This window comes from Micropterus dolomieu, linkage group LG14 (assembly GCF_021292245.1).
Source record: "Micropterus dolomieu isolate WLL.071019.BEF.003 ecotype Adirondacks linkage group LG14, ASM2129224v1, whole genome shotgun sequence".
Classification (NCBI taxonomy): domain Eukaryota; kingdom Metazoa; phylum Chordata; class Actinopteri; order Centrarchiformes; family Centrarchidae; genus Micropterus; species Micropterus dolomieu.
Genome location: NC_060163.1, coordinates 27359136 through 27369825, shown reverse-complemented (window position 1 = coordinate 27369825; position 10690 = coordinate 27359136). Strand labels below are relative to the sequence as shown.

The window sequence follows — 10690 nt, the reverse complement described above, 5'->3', positions numbered from 1 at the left end:
TAGCCTTTTAGGCCAATAGGAGAATTCCAGCACTTTATAAGTCATTAAGGTCTGGTTAGTGATGAACGAGCGGACTAGCTGAAAATTTTATATTGTAAAGTTATTGATCCTTCCTTTAAGGCGTCATGGATCGTGTTGGCAGCGTTCGTATTTCTAGCTCAACTCGATTAAAATGGAGGCTCTTTATTTACCCGTTGCCATGGTGAATCGTAGTGTCGGAGCTCATTTGATGAGGCTTTTTTTCATCCCCACGCACGCTTTCATCAGGTTAAACACACTCAGAGCTGACTGAACTGATTCTGATCAGCTGCTCTGGAACCGAACACTCGAAGTTTCCCAGCTCAGAGCTCAGAGTTTGTTAAGCCTGCTTTCTGAATCAGGGCCCAGGCTGACAGGCAGTTCAGGTTGTCACAGTCCAAACAACAGTTCAGGCAGAACAGTCCGCACAAGCAGGTTAACAATTAACCACAGGTGAGAAACACTGGGAATCAGGGCAGACAAAAACACCAGACAGGGACAATACAAAATAAAACAGGAAGCCCGTGACGATACACAAGGATGAAGGCAACAGAATTCAGCAGAGAAGATGGAAGAAATGATCAAACACAGAACCAGAACACAGAGGCAGGGAATGAAACAGGGACCGTCCAAAAAGAAAACACTAACACCAAAAACCAAAACCACCTACAGTCTTATCAGAATCAGAATCAGGTCTGTGTTCGCATGCAAGGAATCTGACTACACAACAACAAACTTCTGCGTACAGATACACACAAACATAAACAACAACATTTGTACACTGCAAGACAACACTTTGAAGGAACAGAGTACCAAGGATGCAAACTGTGCAGGTATCATTATGTTCATGAGGTAGGAATTGATAAGCAGAAGACTCTCCCTCTCTCCATAGTGACGTCGTCTCTATAGGTACACTCGGGCATCTTTACAGTCGAGATAGAGTTTGACTCGCTCATTGCTCGTGTTACAGCTGAAGCAGGACTTAATATCCACAGGGATACCACCTAATGATGTCACCTAGGCTACAAGAATCCTTTTGGTAAAGGTCACTGAGGCCCAGACCTCTGGGAGCTACAGTGCTGGATGGAAGCACTGTAGATCTCAATCCCTGATGTTCAAGAGCCAGAGCCTAGAGTTAATAACGCTCACATGAAGGAAGGTCCAAGGTGTCCAAATCTGTATGTACTTGAATGTGTCTTCACGGACGGACAGTAAGCAGCCTTCCCTCTCGGACTCCCTCTGTGTTTCTTGCAGCTCTCTTCACTCCAGACTGCAGCAGCTGCAGAGTCGCTTCACCTGGGATCTGAAGGAGGAGGACATGGACCTGGAAAACCTCAGCATTCGACTACAGGAACAGATAGACCTTCAGCTGGGACAGCAGAGTGCAGTGGCTTTGTCCTACAGCTTCTTGGCTTATGTCAGGTACAATAAGGCGTCTCACAGTGAAATACATTCTTCTGTGGGTCAGGAGGTAGATCTTGTTACCGCTAATCAGAAGATTGGAGATTCAATCCCGACTTCTCATATCCCCATGTCAAAGTCTCCTTGGGCGAGATACTGATTATTGCCCCTGATGTCTGTTCCATCGGTGTATGATTGCGAGTTTTGGTTTGAGCACTTAGGCTCAGTGTATGAATGAGGGAATGTGATGTAGTGTAAAAGTGCTTTGAGTGGTTGGAAGACTGGAAAGGGTGTACAGAGCATTTACATTAGTTGGCACAGTATATCATGTAGAGCGAGAGTTGGAAGAGATTAATGTGTGTTTGAAACATCAGAAGCACAATCTGCCGTAGCTGACCTATAGCCAGCGATAAGGTTGTTGCCTGTAAGACATAATAGTAATGGTTTGCGTGACAACAGGAGCGCTGAAACTTTGCCTAAAAACCAGACCCATTGCTCCTACAGAAAGTATTAACATTACAGGAGGAGGTGGGGGTACTGCAGGAGGTGAATCTGAGTCAGAAACCTCTGTCCTCCTTCTCAGAGTCAGAACTCAGTCAGATCTTAACTCTCAGACATGATACACATGTTGAATCATTCCGTGTGACTTCCTCTTCCTGAGGACATCATGATCTCTGATGTCCAACCTGAATAAACGTCCAGAAATCAGCTCAGAAATAATCTTCCCTTTCCTGAAACACTGTGCCCTCAGTGACTAACAGAGCTGCTTTCAGTCTGAAAATCTGCAGCTTGATCAAAGTTTAAAAACAGTAAAATATACAAACCAAGTTTCTTCAAACATCTCACAACAGCCTGTCTCTCCTCAGGTATCTTCAGGGTCGACAACAGGAGGCGATGTCACTTCTCAACCAATCAGAGGAGAAGACCAGGGAGTGTTACGGTGAGGAGAGTGAGCGGCGGCTCATCGTGACGTACGGAGACCAGGCCTGGCTGAAATACCACACAGGAGACTACACACAGTCACATAGTTACTGCCAGAGGGTGGACGACATCCTGGTATGGATACACACTGCTTTAGGACAGACTGAAAATGGTTTAATGCTCTGTGAGGAACTTTTATCAGCAAACTCACACATGATCAGAGTCACTAATCAAGTTACACATTTTCCTCAACCAAGTTCTTTCTCCGCCCACCACTCCTCCTCTTTACAGGTGAAGTATCCAACTGGTTCCTCCACAGTTCTCCACCCAGAGGTATATGGAGAAAAAGCTTGGACCTACTTTACGTTTGCTAAATCTTACTACCCCAAAGCTATTGACTGTTTCTGTAAAGCGTTAGAGCTGCAGCCTGATGACAGCGAGTGGAACGCTGGCTACGCTATTGCCCTCTACCGCACAGAACCGGTCAGTTTCCTTATAAACAAGTAAACTAAATTAAAGCCATATTGCTCTTGTCTACACCAAACAGGTACATTGCATTAAGAGACCAATCAGTGATTTGATTATTCAATCCGATAATTAAATGTCAGCATGTTGCCAAGAAGTGTTACTGACTAATGTTCTCTTTGAATTGGAAGCTGATGGCAGATTTGTAGCCCAGGGATTTAAAACAGATTCTCATTTGCAGAGTGATTTAGAAACATCCCAGGAAGATGAGGAGTCACCGGCCATCAAACAGCTTCGGCGAGCCCTGGAGATCAACCCTGATGATGGTGTTCTGCTGTCGATGCTGGCTCTGAAGCTGACCGCCCACAAGAAGCACCAAGAGGCTGAAGCCCTGGTAGAGAGAGCGCTGGAGAAGGATCCTGACAACCCTCATGCAATGCGCTACATAGCCAAATATCTTCGCATTCAGGTAGGTCTGAATTACTCGCTGAAGAATAAGAATCCCTTCAGGGTCCAGAACTATCCTGATCAGATGCTGACCCACTTCATTTGGACCTTTTTGAATTGAAACCTTGTACCGTGTCCACCTCCCCATCCCCCCGCTGGCCTGCGCTTACATTACACCGATAACGATCCAAGCCCACCATGGTTAGATATCACACTAGATGCGTACCATCCAAGTCCAATCGAACCATGCCCGGGCCCACCTCCCCAAGCGGGAGACAGTACGCTGAACTGTGTGATCAGTCTGGTCAAACAAACTGGACAAGTGGCATAAGCCTTCGTTAAGCCTGAAAGGATATTTTGACTGGATGGATCACCACCCTTAAAGGAGACCTATTATACTGCTTTTCCTGTGACTCCTGTATGGCAGCTTTGCATGATTCAAATTCAATAAAATATTTTATTTTCTTATACTGTCTCTTCATGTAGGGCTTCATTTCAGCCTCTGTCTGAAACAATCTGTAGATGCTCCTGTCTCTTTAAGGCCCCCCTCTCAAAGCCCACTGTCTTCTGATTGGTCAAGACCTGAAGCATGTTACCAGGCTGTTGTTGTTGCTGGGCGGAACAGGCAGACTGAGCGTTGCTGTGGGAGCACATGACCATATATGGAACAGCAGCTCCAGTCTGGCTCCGTGTGTCATAGCCCAGAAAAAGCAGTTGAAAACCGAGCGTTCAGAACAGGAGGAAATCTGAGGTTTTCGCTCACAGGGATTTCTTTTAAATACTTTAACCAAATTTTTTGAAACTTTGGCCATGCTTAACATCCAACATTATAGCATTGTAGATAAGTCATAAAATGTGGAAAAGCATAATAGATCTCCTTTAAGTGACAGTTGGTCAAAGCACCCTAGCATAAGCTTTTCTGGGGAGGCTGAGAGGTGCAACCATCTGACATTTTGTATCAGAGTGCCCATTGGGGCGCTTTCAGAAGTGGGCAGATCAGCATGCTAGCTGCCTTTAACTCGACGACTTAACTCTGTCCAGTTTGAATGATCTGATGGATGGATGGACGAAGTATGCTTCTTCTTTTGTTTCTGATCTAAAAAATGAACTAAACGCAAGCGTCCATGTTCCAGGGGGAGGATCAACGGTCTATTGAACTGCTGAAGCAAGCGCTGGAGAGGACCAACCAGTCGGCTTTCATCCACCACCAGCTGGCTATGTGCTACAAGAAAAAGCAGCAAGCAAGCAAGAACAGCAAGCCCTTCAACAAACAAGGTCTACAAACAAATACGAAGGTCTAAAAGTCCTTGGAAATCTCATAATAAGCACAAATCTAAACTAAACTGTGTTCTGCCGCATTACAATAGAGGTGAAGCAGTGGAAGGATCTGCGTATTCAACACCTGGAAGAAGCTGTTAAGATAAAGCCTTCATTTGTCCTTGCAATTGCTGATCTGGCACTGCTGCACGGAGAGGAAAAAAATTTCAGCAGGTACTTTATTTACGCTGCTACAGTGATGTTCTGTCTTTTTGTTTGTGGACTTTCTGTTCTTGGTCTGTTTTAGTTTAAACTAATTTATCATCATCAACTCTTTGTCTCTCAGGGCTGAGGAGCTGTTCCAACAGGGATTGCAGAATTTTTCAAAGACAGACAAAATGATTTGTCAAGTATTCCATCTGAACTATGCAAACTTTCAGCTCTATCACACCAAACAGGAAGCTAAAGCGATCCCTCACTACATCAAGGTGGGTCTAAGTCTGCATGTGTGTCTAATACACAGAATAATCAACACTATACTGAATAAGCTCCCCTAGATCCAGATCTAACTGATCTGAACTACTAAACAAAATTATTGATACAAGTTTATTAAGAAAAGAAAACTTTTGGAAAAACAGACTTTAGAAAAGATTAATATCACAATGTTAAACTGGCAGTTTCCCTCTACCATACTGATCTACCCTCTGTTTTATTCACTCAACAGGGTCTGCATTTAACACCGAACACATCGGAGTGGAAACAGTGTGTGATGGTGAGCATCAGGTTATCAGGACTGCTGATGCAGTTGTTCATAACAAAGGTTTTGAAAATGGTGAAAGTGTTGCGTGTTTATTGGATAGTTTAAATCAACGTGGAAGGTCTGGTCAGGACTCTGGGTTTACAGAGAGTGGCTCCAATAACCAGGCCTTGCTGTAATGAGCGTTTGCTTTATTTACTCATTAAGGTTCATCATCATTAAAAACTTACACTGCACTGTAACTTTCACTGTCCTGTTTTATCCTGTTTTTGTTTTCGGTTTAACTTTATTTAAAAATAGTATTTCAATATCTTTTGCTTTTATGTTTTATGTAAAGCACTTTGAATTACCTCATTGCTGAAATGTTCTGTACAAATAAACTCAGCAACAAACGGCCTAATAAACAGGTTATGTATTGTAATTAGTTTTAGGGAGCGCCCTTTCTGTTTGTTTAGGCTGTTCAATTCACCACTGAAGGGCAGGGCAGTAAAATGAAGACATACTTGCTCAGCCAGTGAGAAGAAGCCAACATTGTACACCTGAATAGAGCTCAGTGAGACGAGCTGCTGGTTCTTTTCCTCATTCTTTATTCTCATGTCAAATGTTTCTTTAATGGACTTTAATGTTTCTCCTTAGTGTTACTGAGCACAGAAACTCAGGACTCTCCTGGATGATGAAAGGTTAAAAGGTTACAGGTTATCGGAGAAAGAACCTGCAACTGGGCCAGATCTTCCCGCACATTGTTGGATTCTTCTTCAAAACAACACTTGAGTCAAATAGAATCCAAAGCAAAATAGATTTGCTGTAATTTCAAAGCTGAGAACAAATTGAATTGAGTTACTTCTGGAAAAAAACTTAAAAAACTCTGAATTCACTTTAAAAAATATGCTCCTGACAGGTTCCCATTGGCCCATAATCAAAACCCAGAAGTCAATGAAAGTTTCTTGTCATACTCTGCCTGTCTGCCATGCCGTGTTTTGTACTTTTGTGTTTAGTCAGCGGTATTATCTGGTATTTTGGTCTGTTGGGTTTTGGGGTTCTGTTTTGTCTGTCGTCTAGTGTTTGGTAACCCTTGTCAGGTCTGTTACCCCAGTGATTCGTCTGCATGTCTGTCTCTGTTTTCCCCTGCTCTCTCTCCCTGCCTGTGCCTCGTTAGCCTCATGTCTGTCACCTGTGTCGCTCCCGCCCTGCTCGTTAGTCCCTGTGTGTATATATACCTGGTGTTTCTGTCTTGTCTTTGTTGGGTCATTGTTTATTGCCACCCAGCATTGTAGTGTGTTCTCCTGTTGTCAGCCTCACTCGTCGTGTCTCCCTGCTTGTTTTGGATTTTGGTTTTCTGTTGGACAACCTTTGTTTTGGACTTTCAGCCACTCAGTCTGTAAGTGTGCTTGCTTTTTGTTGCACTAAATTCTCTGAACTGTACCTGCCGGCTCTCGTATCCTGCATTTGGGTCCTACTACCTGCCTCCACACGACAAACTGACATTTCTTAAAATTAAAACGTGACTGTATGTCACTACGCTTTTACCCATTTGACAGCAGTATGTAATATTGAATAGACATAAATTCATCTTCACATGTTTCTCCTTTTACTTTAGAGGCTGAAGATGATCGCAGAGCGGCGCCTCTCAGTCGATGAGAACGACGCCCAGGCTTACGGTCTGTTGGGTCTGGTGGCCAAAGCTGAAGGCGACCAGAAGAAAGCTGAGGATTTCTGAGAAAGCTCTGCACTACGATGAAAACAACTTCCAGTACCTGTCTGCTCTGTGAGCTAAGACAATGATTTTTAATCCAATTTAGTGATGATTCTGTAACATTTATCCGGATCAGTGTCCTTCAAGCGCTCTCATCCTCAGTGTCATACGTGCATCCAGTTCATGTAGTGATTTCGACATGTCTTCTAATTTCATTGTCAGACCTGTGGTTACACTCAGCAGCTCACCAGACTGCGCCCCGATGGTGTCAGTCCTCCTCTGCGCTTCAACAGACCGGTCTGAGATGTTACGAAACAGTTCACCGTTCTGATCAGCCCTTTGATTTAAAACCTTCAGCTTTTGGTTCACCCCATTTAAGCACTCTTTAAGTTCCCCCAGACAGCTTTTGGGTAAATTTACTGGCGGCTGTCTTACCAATTTTACAATATTGGGAGATTCCAAGCCCGATAATCAGGAAGCCCACTAACAAAATTCCAATTATCCACAAATCTACAATGTCCTCCACAGAAAACATCCAAACAAACCGCTTGCCGGTCTCCCACGAGTCGCGAGCGTAGCCTGCAGCGAATGTTCCACTGGGAGAGTTCGGCTCACCTGGTGAAGCACGTGGGTGAAAATCTTGTCAATAGCGCTGAGTGACCAGTTGATTAATTCCATTTTGATGGTTTCAGGAGAACAGCAGGCAGGTGGTCGAAAGAAGTTTCCACACGACCAAAGTAGACAGAAAATAGGAGCAAGATAAGAGGGGAGAGTAGGAAAAGCTTCAGCTTTGTTTCTGCTTCTGTTGTTTATCAGGATGATTTGATGTTGTTTTGAAAGATTTCATTTGATTTTCAGAAGGTTTGTCTTTTCTGGGCACTTCTATCGTCATCGCCAGTATTGATACTGTGTGCATGGTTAATTTCTTGTATTGACATGAGATTGTTGTTGTGTTTTTATCTAGGAATTTCTTATTGTTTTGGGAGGTTTGGTATATTTGAGTCTGTTTTTAGTTTGCTGTATGTGGTTTGATTTGGTTGGCTTTTATTTATATATTTATGAAATGTAAGGTTTGGATTTAATTATTTTTCTTAATATCTTGCACACTACTGGCACCTGCTCAAGGAAGGCAGATGGGAATTAGCTTTAAGATTTATCTGTTACAGTTCATATATATGCATTGGCCCTGTCAAATAAACATCAATACAAAAAAATCAGAGAAACAGCTTCTGCACTTTGTTCAGACACATTTCCAATTTCCTGAGCTCTCGAGTTGGTGAGTTTAGACAGTCAGCTGTCAGGAGCAAAGTTGCACTTTACTGTTATATTTTTTTTTATTGTATCTGTTCTTGTTGAGACTGTAGCACTGAAAATTTTAATTTCGTTCCCTGATGATGAATATTGTCTATGAAGAGAATGACCTGGACCTCAATACAGTAAGATGACTACAGAACATTAGAGGAAGAGTAAAATGTCCCCTGAGACTGTTGTACTATTATATATTCTATCATTAGATTAAAAAATAAAGTGAGACGGGAAACAAGATTTCAGTCAGTTTTGAACTTTTTTTTTGTTTTGGCTTTGAGCACAGACACATTTATCACGTAACTCAGATGGTTGAACCGAGGTTTGAACCCACATCGAGTAGGCGTCCTTCCCCACTGGAGCATCTTCAGTACCGATAAAGACCAACAACCAGAGAGAGGAAGATCAGACCAAAGGAGGAACCTGCAGAAATTACCCTTCATTTCAGTTCAATTAAATTTTATTTATACAGCGCCAAATCACAACAGTTATCTCACTGCGCTTTTCATAAAAGAACAGGTCTAGACCGTACTCTGTTATTTACAGAAGCCCAACAGTTCCCACCAAGAGCTGCATTAGGCGACAGAGGCAAGGAAAAACTTTTAAGAGGCAGAAACCTCGAGCAGAACCATGACTCAGGGTGGGCGGCCATCTGCCTCCACCTGTTAGGGTGAAGGAGAGAGAGGAGGGAGGCAGCCTACACAACATCCACACAGAGGTACAGACAGTAAAGGTGATGTTGCTATAGACTAAATGAAAAATGGTACAGATATTTATAGTAGTGTTAATGGTAACAGTCGTAATGATTATAATAACAATAGGACTAGTAACAATAGTTGTTGCAGCAGAGGGTGTCGAGCAGGAACACGGGGGCAGCAGGTGACCCGCAACCACAGATCCAGACTCCACAGCTCCAGAGCCAGAAAACCTGCAGGAAGTGATAGGAGGAGAGAGGAGAGGGACGAGAAAGCACAAGACTACCAGAAAGGGGAGAAGTTGTGTTAGTAACATGCAATAATGGGATGAGGTTGCAAACAGAGGGAGAGAAAGTAGAGGAGAGAGGAGCTCAGTGCATCATGGGAAATCCCCCGGCAGTCTAGGCCTATAGCAGCATAACTAAGGGATGGTTCAGGACTCACCTCAGCCAGCCCTAACTATAAGCTTTATCAAAGAGGAAAGTCTTAAGCCTACTCTTAAATGTGCTCCTGAACCCAAACTGGAACCTGGTTCCACAGGAGAGGAGCTCCTAGTCTACTTTTGGAGACTCTAGGAACCACAGGTGCATTCTGGGAGCGCAGTGCTCTGGTGGGGTAGTAAGGTACTATGAGCTCTTTAAGATAAGATGGTGCCTGACCATTAAGAGCTTTGTAGGTAAGAAGAATGATTTTAAATTCTATTCTGGATTTTACTGGAAGCCAATGCAGAGAAGCTTAAACAGGAGAAATGTGATCTCTTTTCCTGGTTCCTGTCAGAACACGAGCTGCCGCATTCTGGATCAGCTGAAGAGTCTTAATGGACTTTTTCGAGCAGCCTGATAATAAGGAATTGCAGTAATCCAGCCTAGAAGTAACAAATGCATGGACTAGTTTTTCTGCATCATTTTTAGACAGGATGTTCCTGATTTTCACAATATTATGTAGGTGAAAAGGCGGTCCTTGAAATTTGCTTAATGTGAGAATTCAAAATCAAAGATAACTCCAAGATTCCTCACAGTGGTGCTGGAGGCCAGGGCGATGCCATCAAGGGAAACTATATCTTTAGATAATGCGTCACGGAGGTGCTTAGGCCCCAGAACAATAACTTCAGTTTTATCTGAGTTTAACATTAGAAAATTACAGATCATCCAGGTTTTAACATCCTGAAGGCACATTTGAAGTTTAGCTAACTGATGAGTTTCATCTGGTTTGATCGATTAGATATAACTGAGTATCATCTGCATAACAATGAAAGCTTATGGAATGTTTCCTGATAATATTGCCTAAAGGAAGCATATATAAAGTGAAGAGGATTGGTCTGAGGACAGATCCTTGAGGAACTCAATGACTAACTTTGGCGTGCATGGAGGAGTCATCGTTATGATGTACAAACTGAAATCGATCTGATAAATAGGACTTAAACCAGCTTAGAGCGGTTCCTTTAATGCCAATGAAATATTCCAGTCTCTGCAATAGGATCTGATGGTCAATGGTATCAAATGCAGCACTAAGATCTAATAAAACCAGTACAGAGACAAGTCCTTTGTCTGATGCAATAAGGAGGTCGTTAGTAATTTTCACCAGTGCTGTCTCTGTGCTATGATGAGCTCTAAATCCTGACTGAAAATCCTCAAATAAACTATTGCTCTGTAGAAAGTCACACAGCTGTTTAGCAACTGCTTTCTCCAGAACCTTAGAGAGAAATGGAAGGTTAGATATAGGTCTATAGTT

The 10690-nt window shown here is 42.9% G+C and overlaps 1 protein-coding gene across 3 annotated transcripts in view; it reads left to right on the top strand.

Moving 5' to 3' along the window:
• Positions 1-10690, top strand: part of LOC123983388 (interferon-induced protein with tetratricopeptide repeats 5-like) — a 23342-nt gene that overhangs the window by 1537 nt on the left and 11115 nt on the right. Inside the window, exons 2-10 of one of the 3 annotated variants that reach the window (XM_046069640.1) lie at positions 1273-1440; positions 2286-2475; positions 2632-2823; positions 3047-3274; positions 4386-4527; positions 4620-4743; positions 4856-4997; positions 5234-5281; positions 6864-8408. The exons of 1 other annotated variant lie outside the window; for it this stretch is intronic. In XM_046069640.1, the coding sequence (XP_045925596.1) occupies positions 1273-1440; positions 2286-2475; positions 2632-2823; positions 3047-3274; positions 4386-4527; positions 4620-4743; positions 4856-4997; positions 5234-5281; positions 6864-6983 (1354 nt within the window). In that variant the 3' untranslated portion in view covers positions 6984-8408. Of the gene's footprint in view, positions 1-1269; positions 1441-2285; positions 2476-2631; positions 2824-3046; positions 3275-4385; positions 4528-4619; positions 4744-4855; positions 4998-5233; positions 5282-6863; positions 8409-10690 lie in introns of those variants that run through there. One more of the 3 variants, XM_046069639.1, reaches the window with a different exon arrangement.